This window comes from Emys orbicularis, chromosome 9 (genome assembly GCF_028017835.1).
Source record: "Emys orbicularis isolate rEmyOrb1 chromosome 9, rEmyOrb1.hap1, whole genome shotgun sequence".
In the NCBI taxonomy this organism is placed as follows: domain Eukaryota; kingdom Metazoa; phylum Chordata; order Testudines; family Emydidae; genus Emys; species Emys orbicularis.
The window spans coordinates 4,526,310-4,547,945 of NC_088691.1; the positions used below are offsets into that span (position 1 = coordinate 4,526,310).

General features: G+C 37.2%; 1 protein-coding gene across 3 annotated transcripts in view; it reads left to right on the top strand.

The window, feature by feature from the left end:
- Positions 1-21,636, top strand: part of PHF6 (PHD finger protein 6) — a 33,945-nt gene that overhangs the window by 3,882 nt on the left and 8,427 nt on the right. The window contains exons 2-9 of one of the 3 annotated variants that reach the window (XM_065410592.1): positions 2,095-2,277; positions 2,492-2,593; positions 6,547-6,680; positions 6,956-6,999; positions 17,150-17,205; positions 17,494-17,614; positions 20,890-21,056; positions 21,228-21,371. In XM_065410592.1, coding sequence (XP_065266664.1) covers positions 2,140-2,277; positions 2,492-2,593; positions 6,547-6,680; positions 6,956-6,999; positions 17,150-17,205; positions 17,494-17,614; positions 20,890-21,056; positions 21,228-21,371 — 906 coding nt within the window. In that variant the 5' untranslated portion in view covers positions 2,095-2,139. The remainder of the gene's footprint in view (positions 1-2,094; positions 2,278-2,491; positions 2,594-6,546; positions 6,681-6,955; positions 7,000-17,149; positions 17,206-17,493; positions 17,615-20,889; positions 21,057-21,227; positions 21,372-21,636) is intronic. The other 2 variants (XM_065410590.1, XM_065410591.1) reach the window with 2 other exon arrangements.

The following is a 21,636-nucleotide window of genomic DNA, read 5'->3' on the forward strand; positions in this document are numbered from 1 at the left end:
CAAAACAGAAGTTATTCTTGCATTTTAAATTTAGTTACAATATCTCCAACCCATTATTGCATGATTTATGTAAAGCTTTTGAATGTGACCTAAGAACAAAAAATCTTTTTATATAGTTTCCTTCTGTTCTTCTGAAGCTTTTTCCTGCTTCCAAAATCTCATTTAGATTTTGAAAGAATTCAAGAACATTTTGAAAGTCTCTTTCCTTTCTTCAAAAGCCAGCCCTTCTTGCTGTTTAATAAATGAAATACAGAGTTATTTTATTTTGATTTCTCTTTAGAAGAATATAGTAAGTCAATTTTTTTGTGTTTAACATTTAAGGGTTCTCTGTTGCCACTGCAAAGGGTGTGACTCATTTATTCACACTGGCACTTTTGTGTGTGTAAATCAGCTAGATCTAGAATATATGCATTCTTGTTACAAGTATGTGTCACCAATCTAGTAAATTGCTTTATAGTTAAAAATGGAAGTAAATGAAACAGTAAAAAGAACAAGCACTAGAGATAAGACATTCGTACATCAAAATGTAAATGTATCTTGTATTAAGCATGGCAAGAAAAAATGTTTTTAAATTATATCTATGAAAATTTGTGAATAACAGTACATGAGAATTTAAAGGATCTTCATTAACTGTATTTTATATATAGAGGCATATAAACTTAGCACTATTCCTCAACTTTCTGTAATAAAAATAAGGAGTGATATTAGTGTCTAGGAAAGTGAGGAACTTGTAGCACTTTCAAGAACCACGCAGAGTTCGGCTATGCAAATTTCACCAGTCTGTTGTATAATTGCAAATCAGTCCTGACCTATGACACCTCTGCCATTGTAGCCAAGGTCCTTTTTTAGTAGAAGTTCTGAATTATGTAGTGGTCTTCCTGATTTAGATGGGCGTCTACTGGAGACGAAGGCTGAGAGCCATATTCATTGCCTATGTGACCAGAACAATACTGAGATCCAGATCTTCAGAGAGGAAAAGCAGTAAACAAGCATGCTACTTAGGTTCTCGAATTAGACCATGTTAATTATATAAATTATAGTATGTTTATATTATGTTATGTTTTCTTTTAGAGATATAAAGGTGAATGGACACAAACTTCAACTTTAGATTGGGTCCAAAAAGTGTGTATCCTTGAATATTGGGTGTTTTAGGGCCCAAACTTGCAATGAGAGCCTCCTAGACAGATTCGTGTATGAAGCCTCATTGAAGTGGATCCACCTATGTGAATCTCATTGCTGAACTGGGGCCTTGGTGTTGTATTTTTAACTATGTTGCTTGTAAAACATAAAAAGTATGTGATTTATGTGGAGTTTAATTTTAAATTACTTTTCTTAGGATAAGAACAGCTGTTGTCATGCACATATTCAGAATTAGGGTAAGGTTGCAAAAAAGGGCCCTGGATCTTAAAGGGTTTCTATTGCAGCATATTAGTCACAAATATTCACCTCTAAAACTTTGTGACTTTAACTAGCCACAATGTATCTGTGTAATACCTAAAATGGTAAAATTTTATCTTCTCATCTCGTAAGGACAGTTACTCATCTTCATCTTTACAAATACGAGTATTTAAATTCAGTACTTATTAGCTTTTATAGATTGTAGCCTAGGTTTTTTTTTATTGGTGCTTCTAAAGGAGTTCAGTAGAATGGGTTTTATTGTATGCTAAGGTAAAGCTCCCCTTGTGCAGCGTGCTTCTGTAATAAATAAAAAGAAAATGGAATGAGACCGTATTGCATCAGGATTTCCCTAAGAGCCCTAATGATTGCTATACTTGTTATATTTTTAATTTTCTCCTTCCTCTCTCCTCAGCCTTTACATTTGTATAAATTTTATAACTTCTCTTACTTCGGGGACCATTTTATGCCTTGTTGCCACAGTCTTATAAAGATTTTGGGAAATACAGCTTTTGCAATATACATGTTTATTCATATATTATACTCTAGCTGTGTGTATGAGACAAATTATATTCCACTCTGAGACGTAGTGGATGTTTCAGGTATTTTAAGAGAAACACAAAGTAACTTGAGTAAATATAATTTAAATTTATTTAAGTTGAAATTAACATCACTATTGGACATTTTTATTCTCTGTAGCATTTGTGAGGACTGAAGTGTCATTCTAAAGCCATTTTAAAAATCATGACAAGCTCAATTGGACAGAAAAAAGGGTCTTCAAGGCAACGGAAGTGTGGTTTTTGTAGGTCTAATAAAGATAATGAATGTGGACAATTATTGATGTCTGAAAACCAGAAGGTGGCAGCACATCACAAATGTATGGTAAGTAACAGAGAAAAAGAAAGTTAAAGCAATTGTTAACTACATTATGTAAACAAACGAAATCCTGAATGATTTCAGCCCACTTGTGGCAGTGGTATATGTTACTAATACCACTGTTTATTTTTATTTTGAAATTGTTCCTTTTTACAAATATAATTATTCCATATTACTGGAAACCCTTTAAAATTAAGTTTTGTTTTTACACAACTTGCAGCTATTTTCGTCTGCATTGGTATCTTCACACTCTGATAATGAGAGTCTTGGTGGATTTTCTATTGAAGATGTTCAAAAGGAAATAAAAAGAGGCACTAAACTGGTAAGTCTGTAGTTCTGCCTCTTGAAAATGGAAAAGTAGCATTTTCTTAACTTCTGCAAAGTATCTAATGAAGTAATTCAATGTACTACTGAAGTTATCTATTGTATCATATCTTTTGTAAGAAATGTTTTCCCTGTGCCTGTGAACTCTAGTGTAGTGGGTAATTAACCCATGGGAGGAGTCATTAAGATAAAACTGGTCATGCATTTTTAAAAAAGAGGGCAAATCGCAGAGAAAGGTAGGGTGGTAGCTAGATGGATAGCCACCAACAGGTGTGATCCCTTATTGAAATCAATAGGAATTTTGCAGTTGATTTCAATAGGAATAGGACTGAGTTCTAAATGTCAAATGACTAACGATGGGAAGCTTCTTAAAGCAATCAGTTTGTTTTTATTTTAATCATAATGTGTATAGTCTAATTCAAATATATAAGGTTATTTTGGAGATTGTGGAATATTTTTGGAATTCCTAAAAATGAACTGCAAATCTTAACATTTTCACTAGCACTGTCCTTATGTTATCAGCAAATAAAGATGGTTATAGTGAATATGTGGCATAATTTTCCCAACCAAGTTTTAAAACTCATTAACAAAATAAATTTGTTCTTTTTAATGGGCTGCATACAAAGAGAAACCAGCATTTCTTAAATTTACTTTCCTATTTAATATTTTCTGACAGATTTCACAATGGAAGCACATTCCAGGGAGCTATGCAAGTGTAACACTTCTCCTTTACCAACATTTGGTTTCACTGCCAAAAACTGTCCTTTACTGCCAAGATACTTATTGCTTCCATTTTTTAATGATTTAATAGAGCCTTGGGATGCAGATTTTTCATGAGATGCACATACTGAAAACTAGTTTAGTCATAGCCTCATCAAACTGCTATGGAACTGTGTGATATGAACTGCTGTTTGTTTGCAAGGCATTACTCAATTTTTAAGCAGATTTCTGTTTGATATAAGAGCTAGGTATTATTACGATCATCTTTCTTATCTGGGAGATGGTTGGTTTTGCAAATGTTTTCTAACAAGTGATACGGTATAACTAAAACAGTCCTTAGACACTTTCATGTTTTTGGGAGAAATGGGGGAGGGGGTCTGAAAGAGGCTTTACCAGGGATGCTTTATTTGGAGGCTGAAGTTGCATGATGTTGCACCTCATTATACTTACAGCCTCGTCACTAAACAATACAATACTTTGCTTAGTCTTTTTCAGTGTGGAGTTTTATTTGCTCTAATTATATTATGTCTTCATTGAGATATACTAGTTGGAGACTCTAGGTGTGATTGGAGATTTGATATTTATAAAGATCAGAGTAGCATATGGCTATGTGGGCCAACAAGAAACTTTTTGACAATTAAATCTTTTTAAATGGTTTTACGAGATCTGTATGTTTCGGATTCATGAGAATATAGATTTTCTTTGTGCTTCTGAATCTTTTTTGTTCTATCAGTAACATGTTGGAAGAGGACGGATTCTTAAAGCACACCATCTAGAGCAGGGGTAGGCAACCTATGGCACGCATGCCGAAGGCGGCACACGAGCTGATTTTCAGTGGCACTCACACTGCCCGGGTCCTGGCCACCGGTCCGGGGGGCTCTGCGTTTTAATTTAATTTTAAATTAAGCTTCTTAAACGTTTTGAAAACCTTGTTTACTTTACATACAACAATAGTTTAGTTATATATTATAGACTTATAGAAAGAGACCTTCTAAAAACATTAAAATGTATTACTGGCATGCGAAACCTTAAATTAGAGTGAATAAATGAAGACTCAGCACACCACTTCTGAAAGGTTGCCAACCCCTGATCTAGAGAAAGCAGGCACTTGAACTAGATCCAAGTTTTATATGAAGAGGCTGAATGGTTTTGTCCTGATAAGCTTGAATGTGCCCTCTCTTCAAACATGTTGCACTTAGTGATTGTTTTCCATTCTTGACTGGTCCTTTATAGGAGAAGCAGTAAAGCACTCAATGTGGTTCTCCAAATCTAATAGTCATACTGGTAGTTTTTACTAAATTCTGTCTGCTGGCAGACAGAGTTTAAGGAGTTGTCCTATTTTGGTAGATGTTGCTACTTAGCAAATAGGCACTGAAGACTTGACGCTACTTCTGCATATTAAAGCAATGATGGGAGAAATGCAGAATATTTCTGGTAATAGTTGAGGGGTTGAGCTATAATGATAGGCCAGTAATATCAGCTTGTTCTTAATTTCCAGTAAATGTGCTGATCTGAGGTCATTATTGCTTCTATTAGCTGTATGTGAGAAGAAACCCTTAAAAGTGTTTTTTTTTGTTCTTAGAACTTTCCATGTGCCTGATGTACATAGAGAATTAAACAAACCAATCAGATAATAAAAATCATTCCAACAAATTAAAAAATTTATTTCAATGGGAAATAGATCAATAAATCAATATAAAGGTTCTTCCAGTTTGTCATTTTACCAGAGAGATTTCGCAGCTTATGTAAGAGTAAATTGTGCCTGTCTAACCTATTAAAATATATGAAAATTAAAATAGTGGATAAAAGGGAATTGATAGATATGTTTATTTTGAATGTGTAAATACATTTTAATAAAGTTTCTCACAAGAAGTTACTTAGGAAAATTGAAATACAGAGGGTTGATTAAACACCTACCATGGATTTAAAAACTGATTAAGAGCAATGGAACAGTATGAATAGAGCAGTTTTCTCAATTTGTAGGGAGGTAAATAGCAGAATGATCCAAGATTCAGCTCATTTTTTGTTTTGTTTTATTCAGTTAACTTCAAGATGGGGTAAATCGTGGGGTTACAAAACTTGCTGGTGGCAGGTTTATGTAGATTAGTTAAGACTAAGAAGAATTGGAAGAACTGTAGAAGGACCTAATAAGCAAGGCAGTTAGGCAAGATGATGGATGGGTAATTTTACTCTTCATAGACTTATGCAAGGTAATGCATATTGTAAGGAACAATTTAAACTGGTCATGTATGCTGATGGGTTTTGAATTAGTTATAACCTTGCAGGAAACAAATTAGATATAAATATATAGCTCAGTAAACATACCTCAGAATCAATCAAAAACTCAGTAAGAGTTTGAGCAGTGTTAAGAAGCTAGAAAAAATATGATGAATATTAATGGCATTATATACATTGACTGTATGTCTTCCCCTTTAATTCAGCACACGAAGAAGGGCCATGAAAATGTTTAGAAGCACAAGATGTGTTTCTCAAATGAGAAACCATTACAAAGTAGTGTGGAAAGTACCTATCCTTGGAAAAGGAAGAGTAAAGCAGTAGCCCTCTATGTAGCCTTTTCTATAGCATAAGAACAAAAAGATGGTGGTGTTAATACAAATAAGAGAAATTCCTTTTGTGTACCACAGTGTCATGGAATATGACTGAAGCAAATTATTAGAAAGAGGGTTAGACAGTTGTAGGGAAAAAATGGCAGGCAGCTGCAGTTAACTAAGGTAAAATTTCAAGCATTCAGTCCTTATGCTTCAGGGAATAAACTGATTTGCCAGCTGAGGTCAGCAAGAAAGTCCCTTTTCTCTCCTTCTTTCATAGTATAATCCACAGTGGGATCAGTGTTTGGTATAGCCCACTCTTGGAAGCATAACATCTAAGTGAAAAATTAAGTTTGTTCCAGTATGGCACTTCTTACTTAGCTAAAGTTATTGGATTATTTTTCCACTGCATTAATAATTAAGATGATAAAATTATTATCATGCTGTTATCTTTTTATAATTGAGTAGCTGACATATCTATCTCTCCTTTTAAAATTAATTAAAAATGACACTTGGGGAAAAATGCGGATAAAGACCATATGACTAAATACTTTGCTCTCCGTAATGCCATCTGTTTGGTGAGGAGGGGAGTTATTTTATGCCTGTTAGTTCCAATTATTTCCAAAGCCAAAAGTATTAAACTACTGCTAGCATGAATTTTATTTTTATTTTTCTATTATAGATGTGCTCTTTATGCCATTGTCCAGGAGCAACCATTGGTTGTGATGTGAAAACGTGTCACAAGACATATCACTACTACTGTGCATTGCATGATAAAGCTCAAATAAGAGAGAAACCCTCACAAGGCATTTACATGTAACTACTATTTATCTATCGTGTTTCTGTTTGTATTTATATTTCACCCTCTTTGTAAAACTATCATTGGAATACAAACATTTTGGGTTTAAAAAAAAAGTTATAATGGTGAATATGGAGTTTAATATAACAGCGTGCTAGACTGTCTACATTTTTTAACTGCAAAATTGGATTTTGAGAGTCTTGTAAATGGGGTGAAATGTACTGCTATTTAAATTAAACTAAATAAGCTCTGAATCATGACTTATCTGACAGTTTAACTGCTTTGTTTATAGGATTTTATGCCGAAAACACAAGAAAACTACACGTAACTCTGAAGGTAAAACTATTCAATGTAATTCTTTCTCCCCCTCTTCCCCCCCCCCCCGACAGATACTCTGATTACATCTTAAATTTTGTGGAAAATATAAATGTTTTGGGCAAACTAGGACTGGACTAGAATTAGATGTGTTTCTGAAAGAATTAACCTAGAAGCTGAACATATATAGGGAATTTGCATATGGTGTTAAGATGCTAAAAGGTAGGCATCTGGTTTAAAAATAAATCCCAGAATGCTCTGGGGTTCTGATGCTCTGTCATAATAAAGATTCTGTGAAAGTAATGTGTTCCCTCTTGGGAAGAATCTGATTTGTATGTTCAGGTAAGTATTCTACATCTTAAATGTGTCAATTTTGTCAGGCAATGGCTATATCTTACGCTGTTTGTAACAAAATCCTACAAAACTACAGTATTTCTTTTATCTGTTGCAAGGTTAAGCTTTAGGTCTTCCTTTCGTAATATTCCTGATAATTTTGTCATAAATTAGAAGAGAGATCTGGTATTATATTTAAGGGGTTGTGGTCAGATTACCCTTTGAAATGCTCCCTTTGGCTATTTGACTGTGTTAATCAGTTTATGAAAGCACTCATGCAACCGTCTCATAACTGAGGGGAGACTGTTGGAACAGGTGAGGCAGTTGGGCAATACATTTAAAATAGCTTTAATATGTTGTATGGTCTTTTGACATTCAAACCCAGTTGCACAATTGTGTGGTGGTAGTTTTTTGCCTTTTTTCTATTGTATTTGAATTTGGGTAAGTAGAAATTAGTTTACCTTTGCATCATTCTAAATTGAAATGTAACCTCAAATTTAAACAATGAAGAAATGCGTTACTGTGTCTTTTAGTGGTATTTTTGAATCTCTTGTCAATTGTCATTTGTTTCTGCCAAATGCATTTTATTTAGCATATACATATTATTTTTGTGCCATTCACATTATCTAATGATATTAATATTAGAGATTTGATTTACTCTCCCCCCAAATCTTTTTGCACAATGTAAATCAGAAATTCCAGGCTAAAACTGGATTTTTATGTTATCCAGTTATACCTAAATATCGTCGTGCACTCTGCATGTAACATGCACTTCACTATGACTTCTGTAACTAACAAGGCTTTATTAAGGAGACTGGAGAAACAGCATAGAATTTGTATTAATAGTTAATAGATTTAAAATAGACTAGACCCAGTTACTGTAGTGTAGTTTGGTGGCTTAATTTCTGTTTGGGGGGGTTTTATAAACAGTATTGTAGGATGAAAATTCTTATGGAAAGATTTTGGAGTGAAGTGAAGGACTAGACTAGTCTCTCATGTAAATAGTTAGTTTAGACAGACACACAATGTACACATACTCACTGTTGGCTCATAGCTATTGCCATCTATTGAAAAACCTAATTGTGATCCTAATCTTGCAAGTTGTTCCATGGGAATGGACCTCTGCTGCTTTGTGGAGCTCCTTGCAGGGCCAAGGTCTATGCTAGTATTTGAGAGTCTGCAAGAGCTGTTTCTGCCTATTCTAATATGTCACTCTTTACTGTGAGGTGCTCAGTATTTTAATATGGATATTTGTATTGGAAATGACATGGAAAAAATTACTGCAGAAGAGCAAGAGCTGTTTTTTCAAATATTAATGATTGCAGTTTTTTTAAAAACACAAAAGCAGTGTTTTCTATAACAGCTTTGGTTAAGTCTATCTGAGTTGTTGAAGACAAAAAACCCGAGATATCTTTTTTGGATTTTCATTTTTCACTCCATTGAATTGAAATGGAGGATTTGGGTCAATAGTATGTTGCCATAGTATGTGTGCTCTTTTTAGTGAGGGTCCCAAGTTTGAAAATCAGACTTTGTCTCTTTGTTCTCAGGCTTCTGGGGACTGCGTATGCTATACTGATAGAACAGTGCTGTTGTTTATAGTTTGTATTTTGGTAGCGCCTACCAGGCCAGGGGCCCGTTTTCCTAGGCCATGTACAAATATAACAAAACAAGCACATGTAGTCTCTGGCGAGGAAACACCTTACATCATTCTATAGCAGCAGCATTTGAGTATGCTGCTAGATACTTGTATCCTGAGAGATAGTTGCTATGTCTTCCAAAGAATGAGATATCAGGTGGTCCTCAGCACTCTGAAAAGGGGCTTAAAGGATCTCCTGTGTTATTTACTATTTAAGTGCTGACATTGTACTCAAGACTGGAACGGGCACATAGGGAGTCTGTCACACAAAAACATGGCACAATGAGAAGCCCAGAAGAGTTTTTCTTACATATTTTGTTGGCTTATTTTTTGTGGCCAACATGGAAAAAGTGAGTGTCAAGGAGGGAGTTGAATGTGTAGAGGGAAACTAGGGCTTGGCATACTAGAAAAGACAAGTAGAGAAGAGTAAACAAATTGAACTGAATAATCAAATGCTGTTATAATAACTTTTTTGTCATATATTATTTTGTTTCCATGAATTTCACTCTTGGGGTTGTTTGCATACCAGAACAGTTAATGCTAATCTGTGGTCATGTGCCTCACAGCTTGTGGGGGCACTGGGACTGAAAGTCAGATGCGAAGGAACCCTGCCCCTTGGTGTTTGGGTTTTTGTGGGAGAGGGGTTTGATCAGTGTAGAGCAGTTCTGGTTATGTGTCCTAATCTAATTGCAATAGTTCTGTTGTTTTTATTTTAGCTCTTTTGGAAGCAGCTGTTGAAATAGAATATTTTTAATAGAATAATAGTTTCTCATTTGGGTCATGTCACGTTTAGACAATCAAAAATCATTGGGACTTAAATTCTGTGGACAATGCTGCCCCAAAATATCTATTAAGACCAGCATTTATTCTTCCTACTTTATCTAGAAAATATTTGTTCTCTTTGGAGTTCTTGCTAAAAGCCTGAAAGGTATGTATTGTGGTGTCTGTTAGCAATTCCAGCTTGGTGGGCCAATAGCTGTTAGAGACCAATATGTTCCTGCATACCAAGCCCTTCTCCCCTTTCTGGAGGAATGGTATGCCATCCAGTACCTGTTGGGGAAACTTTCAGTGTAGTGCACAGAGATTTGGCTAAATTACTTACTTTAACATTAATTAAAGTTGAACAGCTAAAAACCTGTTTACCCTAATGAACATTTACTCTTTGATGTCCAAATCTCTCATGAAGCCCAAGAGGGGCAAGAATTCATTATGCTGAATGCTTCCCTACTCCCCAGGATCAATTCATGAGTTAATGCAAGATCTTATTCATTTAATGTCTGGGAGGAGATGCTGAAGTTACTCCTGAGGGCATTCTGCACCAAAAAATTAAAAATTCTGCACACTATTTTAAAATTCTGCAAATTTTATTTGTCAAATAAATGTGGAAGTTCCAGCATGGCATTGGGGAGCACAGGCCACTGGCTGTACAGAGGTGGTAGATCACTGTGCAGCCTCCCTTCCTCCCTCCCTCCCTCCCCCCCCCCCGGGGGACACAGACTCAGCGGTGAGGCTACACCCAACCCTCACACAGTGCAAGGACTGGGCCTGCCCCAGAAACACCCCAGGACCCTGCCCCTCCACGTCAGGTGCAGCAGGTGTGGGCATGCAGGCTCAGCAAAGCAGGATCCAAGTGTGGAGGGGCTTAGTGTGGGAGGATCCAGGTGTGGGTTGAGAGGGTTCTGTGTGGGGCAATCTGGGTGTGAGCGGCTCAATGGGGGATCTGGGTGCAGGGGGGACCTGGATGCACAGGGGCTTGTTGGAGGGGTTATGGGTGCAACGGTAATGGTACTCTGCAGGGAGGTCCAGAGGAAAGTGGTTGGGGCTCAGCGGGGGGGCTCTGGGTGTGAGGAGGATAGAGCTTGGCAGGGGGGTCTGGGTGTGGTGGTCTCAGTAGGGGGTCCAGATGCTGGGTGAGTGGAGTTCAGTGGGGTGGAGATCCAGGTGCGGGTGGCTCATCGGGGTTGTCCAGGTGCAGGAGAAGTCGGGCTTATGGATGGGGTGCTGGGGGGTAAGGCTCCACGGGAGGGTCTGGATGCATGGGGGTTGGGCGGATGGGGGAGCAGTTCCCTGTACAGGGATCCCTCCCCCGGCAGCTGAGGAGCAATGCGTGGGGGGAGTTTGCAGAGTTTCCTGCAGCTGGGAGAGAAATCTGGGGGTGGGTCTAACCTGGCTCAGATGTCATGCAGCGGAAGAGGAAGTCCTGTCCTTCCCAGCCCAGCCAGGACTAGCAGCTGAGCCTGGCACAGTGTAGGCGCCACCAGCTGGGTCTTCCTTAGTCCCAACCCCTGCCCCACAGTGATTTACCTCTCTGCCAGCTGCTCTGGGCTCCTGAAACATACTGCAAGGGAGGGTCGCATGACTGTTTTTGTGGCTTCCCTTTGCTTCCCTGCAGAAAAATGATTTTGTGATGGGGAAGCAAAGAAATCTGTGGGGGACATAAATTCTGTACATGAGTAGTGGTGTAGAATTCCCCCAGGAGTATGAAGTGTCTTCTGTTTGTTTTTGAATTTAATAAATTTAGCTTGGTGGCACAAAAAGCTATACTTAGTCATTCTCTAGTCTTGCAAATTGTTGACCTCCTTTAATATTTCTTTTTTGGTCCAGCATTCACATGATATCAGAGCTATATGTGATGAATCTATATTTCTTCTCTTCACTCAGATGCAGAAGTAATCGCAATAAAATCCAAATGGTACACTAGACAGATGCATGCCTCTACACAGTAGGTTTAATCTAACAACTCAAGGGTTAACTAGTTGTCACTGCATAGGCATAGAGATCAAGCTGGAATCTTATATGCTGTATTCCTACTAACTAGAAGAGCATGTCAGTTAAAGTAGTTTGGAGGCAGCTGTTCAGAAGAGCAGATTGAGAGCTATTTGAAGTGCACTGTCCTCTAAACTGTCTAGATCTTGTTTTTATTTCTCTCACTGCTTAGAAATCTTCTATCTAGAAAATAAAATAAAATCCAACCCCAAATTAAGCATTTTGTTTGGGAAACCCAGTGGGCTCTTGGATTTTTTTTTCAACACCCAACATCATGTGGGAGTTGCTATCATTGTTCTGTTCGGCTTGTAAATGATATCATAGCATTTCATTAGTTGAATTGTTACGCAACTTGGCACAATTGTATTTATGTTTTGAGAAGTTTGGGACTGAAGTTGACTCATACTTATTTTCCTTCATTAGTTGCAATTTTGGTCAGTCATTTTGGTTGTTTCTATGGTGTGGTTCAAAAATAATTTTTCTTTGTTACCTTACATTTGAGGATCTCCAAGTGAACTGGGGAAACTAAGGGACATAGAATTGGTGATGAGCTCAAGGTCACTCAGTAAGCCAGTGTCAAAGCCAGGAATAGAACTAAGATTGTCAGTTGTATGCTTTTATTCTCAGGGCAATTACAGGTCCTTCAAATGTTAAACTTTTATCATTCTTAGATTAACAGAATTTTTGTCGATACTCTACTTCATATTGGATAATCGGTCTTATCTTTCTGCAAGTTTGTCCCTTGTCTGATATTTTTTTTTTTGCCATTGGGGTAGAATCCTTGACAGCCTACTTCTAGAACCAGTTAATACTTTCAGGGCATTAGCTTAGGTGTCCACTTTTTGTGTGCTACTGGTATTCTAATTTATGCAACCAACCCACAGATATCACTTTCTCTTCTTCATTGCAGAGAAGTACCTGGTCTTGCATAAAACTGGGACAATATTTATCTGAGGTGCTTGTGTTCTGTTCCAGGAACATTCCTAAAGTAAGGCTTACTGAATATCAGTACGTACTTAAGTACCTGGTTGTGAATATCCTCAAGAATAAGAAAAGAACTTTCAGTAATTTAACTCTCTCCTTTCGGAATCTAGACAAGAGCTTTCTCAGAGGAATTCCTTGCCAATAGCCTTGATTGCTAGTATTACTATAAAGATGGTAAATTTACCTCTTCATTCCAGAGTATGGTCCAGATAATAAGAAGTGCTCAGCATCCCAATTAGAACAGTAGCTGCTGTATGCTGAGCTCTTCTGAAAATCTGGCCCTATAGCTTTGATACGTTATTGTGTTATGATTTTAAACATATTCGTTTGTTGGGACTAATTGATGGCCAAAACCTAACTCTGATATCCTTCAGTTCCCCGAATGGGGTTGTCTTAGCCCTTCCAAACTGTCCTTACTTAACTGATGAGGAATATTTCAAGAAAGGAACACCTGCATCTCATTCCTTTTACATCTGCTACATAGTAATCAAATGGAGAATAATAAGAGGCCATATGACTGTACACATTGTTAATGTTCAGAACAGATGCCTGGAAGCTGTGAGGTCAGAAAATGAAGTGTCCATAATTACCACAGTTGCTGCACCCAAAGCTCTCAAGGATTTAAAGGGAATGGTCTTTCCACAAATGGAAATCTAAAGATTCCCTTAGTCGTCATGCTTTTTATTTCTTTACAAACTTCATATTTGATCTAATCTCACGTAATTCAGGGAGTTGAGTGAGGACAACATTTCTCTAGCAAACCCATTCAGAAATAGCACATTCTGTACCAAAGCAATTATTTTATTCCGTGCTCTGCATAAACCAGATGCCAACAGGAAAAACGTCAAAGACATATTGGCATCAGATTTAGACAATGTTCTGATTCATCTGGGATGAGATTTGCGTTTTAGTCAGGAGTAAATGCTTCTTGATGCAGCCTCATTTCCTTTAATGTCAGGCACACACTATGCCTTTCACACCGTATAGTTGCCTCACTATGCACACACTTCTCTAGTCACATGTAAAAACCACAATGGCATCCTAACTCACAAGGTCTGGTCCTCTTGTCTTTCCATTCCTACTGCAGAGAGGTTGCATAGTCTTTCTGCAGAAGACAGATTAGGCCCAACTACCTTGTTTTGTATCTTCTGGAGACTATTCCTCTAAATATGCGCCCAAAATGTCTACATGTTCTTATGTCAAAAAGCAGTTACTCCATCCTAAAAGTCTGAACAAACATCCTCATAGCAACTGTTTCAGTAGTCTGATTTGCAAAGACTTCTCCCTATGGAAAAAGTCCACTCGATAACTAGAGGAAAAGAAGCATCTTTTACCTTGATATTGAAACAGTGCATTGTGTTTATGGAAGATTTTATGTAATTCTTAAGTTTGAATCTGTGACACTTTTTATACTGCACTCATCACTGTAGTAGCTGAGTGCCTTCAAGTAGTGCATTAAGCAATGAGACTACACATCTGTCACATGCTATTTGTACTCTCATCCTCTCCTGAGAGGGACAAGCATGTGCAGTGGAGTGTGTTGTTTTAGTAGAGGCTTTTAAACTTATTTTAAAAAATACCTGTTGATGTGTGTGTGTTAGGGAAGACAAGGTCAAATAAATGTGTGTTGCATTTGGATTGGGAAGTAGGGAGATTTGTGATTATCCTTAGTTTGTGGGAGAGTTCATTCCAAAGTCTCCGAACAGTCCTGGTGAAGGATCTGTCTCTCACACAGATGAGGTTTACTCTTACTGTGTTAAAAATAAACTACTTTAATAATAAAAAAAAGGCATTTTTCTTTTGCACAGTAAAGTTTCGAAGCTGTATTAAGTCAATGTTCAATTGTAAACTTTTGGAAGAACAGCCGTAACGTTTTGTTCAAAGTTACGGAAAACCTCCATTCCCAAGATGTTCGTAACTCTGAGATTCTTTTGTATCTTGAGCCCAGGCCATGGAACGCTTTGAAGATAAGGACCAATATCTTGAACTTGATTCAGAATTCTATCTGGAGCCAGTTTAGAGAGTAGGATGTGTTCATAGTAGCCTGTGTTTTTGAGGAGATTGTGCCGCAGCGTTTTATAGTAGTTGGAGGTTCCGAAGTGCTGAAGGTTTCATGCCCAGGTATACCGCATTGCTGTCGTCCAGCCAAAAGATGATGAAGGCTTGAATAATTGAGGCCAGCTCTTCTTCTGCCATGATGAGATGGAGTCTCGTAGCCAACTGGAGATGATAGAAAGCATTACTCACAAATGTTGCAGTGTGAGAGCTCAGGATCAGTGAGAAATCCAATAGTACTCCTAGACTATAGACTGAAATGACCATTTGTGGATGTGAACCTTCAACCAAGGAGACTGTACTGTGCCTGCAAACTCCTCTAAATACTTCCCTCCTCCCTCTAGCATCACCTCTATTTTGCTCAAGTTCAACTTCAGCTAGCTATACTTCATCCATGACCTGATCTCACCTAGACATTGGGCCATCATGTTGGTAGTGGTGTGGTTATATGTGATGAAGGATAGGCATAGCTGTGTGCCATCTGCGTGTTGCTGGCACTCGAGTCTGTGTTGAGTGACTAGTAGTTGTAGGTAAATATTGAAAAGGACCAGAAAGAGAACTGATCCTTGTGGAAGCCCACAAGTGAGGGGCCTACTGGTGGAGGTGCACGGCATCATTACTTGTTGGGAGTGTCCTTTCAGGAAGGACTCAAATCATTTTAACACATTACCCTAGTCTCCTGCCACCTCTCTCAGGTGAGACAGCAGTATCTCATGGTCAGCAGTGTCAAACTTTACAAAAGCATCCTTAAACTATACACAGAAATAATCTCAAACACTTCCTAATATAAATGCTGTTCAGACTATAAATTCTTTTGGTCAAGGTCCATGTCATTACTGGTTTCTATGCGGAATCTAGTATACTTGAAAATATAAAATAATAATTGGACTTACAGGTGTGGAATTTTAAGCCTTTTCCCCTGAAAATCTCTACGCTTTAGAATCATATTGATAGTTTCCTCTGATCTGGTCTTTCTCCATTATCAAAAAGATTTCCTGAAAATAAGCAGTTGAACATTTTCATCTGTAATTTCACATCACTTATAGATGTAACTTACTGCTACCTGGTGATTTGTCCACATATTCAGATATTTACTTTCCACTACTTTTTTGTCAATCTCTCCTAATTTATCCTCACTAGTATCTGTGGATGCAGTCACATTCTCATTATCAAATACAGATGCAAAGAAACTGTTTAGTTTTTCTGCCATTTCTTTTCCAGTAAAAATAATTACATTGCCCCCTTGTGGTTCTTTTATTTTTCAGTCCTCTGATATTTTAAAGAATATTTTACATTATTATCCTTCGCTATCGTTTAGCTTATACTTTTTTGTTCTTTCTTAATTTAAACCCCTTTTATTTTGTAAAACTTAATACTGACTTGCTCTGATTTCTAGAAATCCTTCTTTACTTGTAATGCACTTTAACAATTTTAAACCAAAATGTATAAACTTTGTGTAGCTTTAATAAAAGTAAGCACACTGAGACATCTCCACAATATCTAAACTTGAACCACTTATCTACAATACCACTTTCTACAAACTCTACCAATCAGGTTTGCTTAGTACCATCCTTATTTTATCATCTTGAGTCTCTTTTCCTCCTGTGTAACTGCTCTGCTGTGCTATTGTATTGCAGTCTAGAGACCCCTTTGGTAGTTAGATATAGCAGCGTTAGCCTCCATTTGACATGTCCTCCTTTTTATTGGTTTGTCACCATCTTAAAATTACTTTAATATAGTTATTTGTGTTACTTTGCTTTAACACTACGTTTTAAAGAAGGGGAGGAAATCCCCAACATAATTAAGGATCACACAATAAAGAATAAACTAGTGGATCTCAACCTCTTCAATATCATGGCTCCACATTACAACAGGAAAAAGTTTCAGGACCCAGTTTCCTTCTACCCATAACAAAAGGGACACTCCCTCAACCCCTTAAGAATTGGGACCTCCAGGCTGACAACCCATGGAGTCAACTGTTGTATAAATCCGCTTTTTATACTGCTTGGTACTGATAGTGGAATTCTAAGCTACAAATATGGGACTCTCTCACTCCTGGATTTTGTCATAGCTGATCTGAAGTTAGTATGTTCTTGATTAAAACATTTTTTTAAATGCATCTGAAAATGGAGAATATCTTCTCTGGAATATGTTATTCTGAGAGCACACACTGGATCTCAGGCGTGTAAGACTCACTTCTTCAGATACAGCATTTTAGGTACTTTTGAGGGCAGCTTATCTGACATAAGAATTTGTTATGAAAGGCTAATGGGGAAGGGAGGGGGGCAGGTGAAGAACATCTAGGGAACCTTAGGGGATTTCACAATATGGGTGGGGCCCATGATAACACTTCATATGGTCAGGGAGGTGTTGAACAACTTTTTGTGTTTCCCTTAGTTCAAGCTGACATGAGAAGTTGGAAACACCCAACCATCAGATGCCAGGGAAACAGGGTAAGCTTGGCAGTGGGCTTGAGGGGAGGGATAGGGCACAAACCAAATTGTCTATTAAATAGCAAAGACTATCCAAGGCGCTGTTGTGTTAAACCTGGTTACGGGTTTTTATTTTCTGTACTGTTATACTAGTTCTTAGTGCTGTTAATAAGAGAGAAACTAATGTTCCAAGGAATCAGTCCTGAAACTAGATATGCTAGCACAAGAGTCCCTTCGAAATCAGTCCCAGGTTCACACTATGTGTAGGATTGGGACTTAAATCTATTTTGGATTATTTTTTATTTACATAGATCCACCTTCAGGAAAGGGGGATACAGTGTGTGGATTTCAGTGAATTCTGAACTTTGTTGGAGATACTGGTTTTGGGGCAGAAAGGGCTGTTCTTTAGGAATCCTCAGCGTTCCTCATGGTATATTACTTAATAAAATCATTTTTTAAATGTATGGTCTTTTTACTGTTTAAATCTTTAGTATTAAAACAACTCTTACAAGAGAGCAAATAAAGTACAAAATAAGTATTTCAGAAAGGATTCTGTCATGAGCCTGTGACAGTTATTTATAAATAAGTTGGTTTTCATCATGTATGTTCATTTTCTTCTAATTATTGATAGTCCTATTTTCAGCACTGACAGTAGTGAGCAGAGCAGTGTCCCAAGTGTTTGTTAATTATTGGGGCCAGAGGATGGACTTAGAGGTGGAAAAAATTGTCTGACAAGCAATTATTGAGGATAGTCAAGACTGAAAAATATTGAGGGACTCTGGTAAAACTTAACAAAGCTAGGCGACTGGACAGCATTATGGTGGGTGAAATCCAGTGTAGACAAATGCATGTTGGAAGGAACAGTTTGAACTTTTCAAACACTGATATTATTAAAGGGACACCAATTTACACATCTGTCTGAATTTTTTTTTACCTACTGTTACAAGAAACACCTATGATTACTATAAATGAAAGATTTAAGGCTAGAATTTGAAAGACTTCAGTATTTTAGCGGAGGACCCAGAATTACATGCATGTGAGGAAGGACATGATAAAATAGGGTTCTACTCTTTAGAAGTGCTTCTCAGAAGTATAGGACTCAGTTTGTCACACCCAGTCTGGAGCCTGATGTTTCCTTTGGGTTTCACCACTCCATAACCATATTGATTGTGGGTATTTAACAGTTAATCTGAAATGCAAACTAAACTAGGCTAATATGGCAGTCATCTTTTGTGGCTCTCAAACTGTTGCTTAACAATGAAATTGTTAATTGTATTTCACAGCACAATCTAGGTCCTGCTATATATATACTAAAGAAAGAAAATGTGCTGCTCTGTTGCCCCTCTGTATCTTAAACTATGGAATGTGGCATATATTCTTGCTAAAGAGTAGTTTGTAGTGTTGTAGCTGTGTTGGTCCTAGAATATGAGGTGCACAAGATGTGGATGAGGTAATATCTTTTATTGGACCAGCTTCTGTTGGTGAAAGACAAGCTTTCAACAAGCTTCTTCTGTGTAACTTGAAAGTTTGTCTCTTTTACCGACAGAGGTTGGTTCAATAAAACATATTACTTGCTAAAAAGTAGGTCCTGGTGAGCTAGATTGACTCGTTAAGTTTACATAGAGGTTGAGAAAAATGTGTATTGTTGATAAACCTGGCAAATCTAATCCAAATTGATTTACAGAAACTTGTGAGAATTACATAGCTTCTCAAATTTTGGCCGCTTTCAGAACATACAACAGAAAAATGCTTTTTAGGCATTATATTTGAGCTTGTATTTAACCTGTGGTGGAAGCATGTGGATGAGTCTTTTCTCCTCAAGAGAAGTGCAAGTGTGTCTAGTTCTGCTGGAGACTGGCAACAGCTGCAGTAAGAAGGGTAGGATAGGAATGGTTTGTATGTTAAGTCTCAGGCCAATGGCTTTGTCATCTATGCTAGATTATGATAGCAGTGGGATATATCCAAGGGTTAGGAATTGATCTTTGTAAGCCTTGGTTAAGTACACTAGGTTAACCATCAGGGTAGAATAACATGCAACTAGGTTTCGTCATATCCTAGAACTGGAAAAAACAAAAATGGTGTAAATTGGAATCTTCTGATTTGTGGTACAGTGTTCAGGTCCTGAAACAGGAATATCCTGCTTAGATATGGAGGCTAGGGTACCCTGGTGCTAGGTGTCCTCGTAATGCCTAAATAAAAAGCAACACTACATTTGTCACTATTGTAAAAAGGGGGTGATCAGATCTTCTGACTTTAGACTCCATTCCACTTAGGGGTTCATCTACACCCTTGTTTTTTGGATTGTGAAGAGTAACTTGTCTAGCAGTGTGTACAGAGCATGATTCTATAGAAAAATCCAACTGTCGAATCTGCATTTTGGTCTTTTATAAAAAGACTGATTTTTATAAATGGCTGACTGTCGGGAAAGTTCTTAGCAACTGAGCACAAGAACTGGCTATTTAATACTAAATGCAAGTCAGTTGGGCAACAAAGTAAACAAGCCTGAAAGGTTTGCCCTAGGTCTGTGTTAACTACACATTTTGAATAATCAAAGGGATGTTCAGTGTTTGATTACAGCTGGCTGAAGCAATTAAACATTTAGGCTGGTGTTTTCCAAGGAGCCAAAGGAAGTTGGATGGTTAACTCCTTTAGGCCCCTTTTGAAGAACCCAGGCTTAATATCTGATAACACATGATTTTTAAAAGTTTAGTACTTTATCATTTTAAGGGAACCTTTACTTGTAAGTTCTTCTGATAAAGCAGTTATAAGATAGTTGAGTTGCTGAGAACAGACAGTACCCATATGTCAAGAGAGGAGGATCAAAAAATGTAAAGACCATGAAAATCCAGCTTTAACATATTTGTGTTTAATATATATAATATATAAAATGTCTATTTATAGAAACCACTTAAGTCTTCAGGCTGTAATATTTCCAGTGTCAGGAGGTTGCTCTCCAGCTAGCTGATTGCTGCCACTATCAGTAGACTTAAAAGTATGTTGTAACTAAAATGTTATATTCAAATTTGTTTTATAATTTATTCATGGAGATAAATGATTTTTACAATTCTAAATGTTCATTTCACTGGAATGACCAAAATGGATGAAATTTCCTTTTAAACAAGCTGTGAAGATTTCAAGCATTAAAGCAAGGAGAGAGAGAGAGAGAGAGAGGCATTCCTTAGTGAATGTGACTTACATTGGTGTTTGCTTCTCATTTAAAAAAAAAAAAATCAAATTTCATTCTGGCAAAGAACACTAGTTGGTTCAAAATTGAAGTTCGGCTGTTTAATAGAGGGCAGCAGGTTACCTAGAATAAATTAGGTTACCAATGGGCGTGGTCAATTTTTGCTTTCAGATACTTGCTCAGCTCCCATTACCTTCAGCAGGAGATTAGCATGTGTATCTAAAGTCAGATTTTAGCTCTGAAATGGGATGTTGACATAATGTTAAATGTATTGTGTATGATTGTAAAGAAACTTTAAACATTTTAGACAGTAGTTTTCAGAGATGTATTAGGTGATGTGTATATATAATGGTAGATGGTTGAAGATTGTAAAACAAAATTTTGATTAATTGGAAATAATAAATTTTTATAAACATGGGTAAGAAAAATGGTAAAAAACATTTATTATTTTTCCTATATAATTTTTTGTAAAACAGTTTTCATTTTTGAGATTTACTTGATGTTGTTTTCTAATTTCTAAGCAGATTTAGAAGAAGGTGTCAATGAACACGAATTGGAGCCTTCACCTCCCAAAGGAAAAAAGAGGGGTCGTAAGGGAAAGCCAAGAAAAACAAATCTCAAAGGGCAGTCAGAAGACACTAGATCTACATCCTCACATGGCACAGATGAAATAGAAAGCAGTTCCTATGTAAGCAGTAAATATAAATATGCTAAACTTCTTAGAAGAAAGTTTGTCTTTGAAATTAAAGATTTTGATTAAAACTAGCATTTGAGTCTCCAGCTGGTGGCCAGAGACTTGTTAAATTATTACCTTACTTGGAACCCAGCAGTATATTTTAGTAAAATGTTTTTCTTTCAGAGAGACAGGTCTCCCCACAGAAGCAGTCCCAGTGATACAAAACCTAAATGTGGATTCTGTCATGCAGGTGAAGAAGAAAATGAAGCTAGAGGAAAGCTTCATATATTTAATGCCAAAAAGGCAGCAGCACACTATAAGTGTATGGTAAGTAGAATATTTGGGTTAGTGTGGGGTTTTAATTTTTCTGAACTGCCCTGCCATATGATGCATTGTTAGTACAGTGCCCTAACATGTAGTTATGTATTAATACAGCCTGTGCTTCCAGTAATCTCTCTGACCTCTAAAGTGTTGTGAGCTGAGCAGTTCATTTATTTTCACCAGAGGCACTGTTGATAATGACTATGTTGACTATGTTTAGAGATGGAGGAATTAGCTCAGGTAGACTCTTCATCTTAATAAAAATAATCCC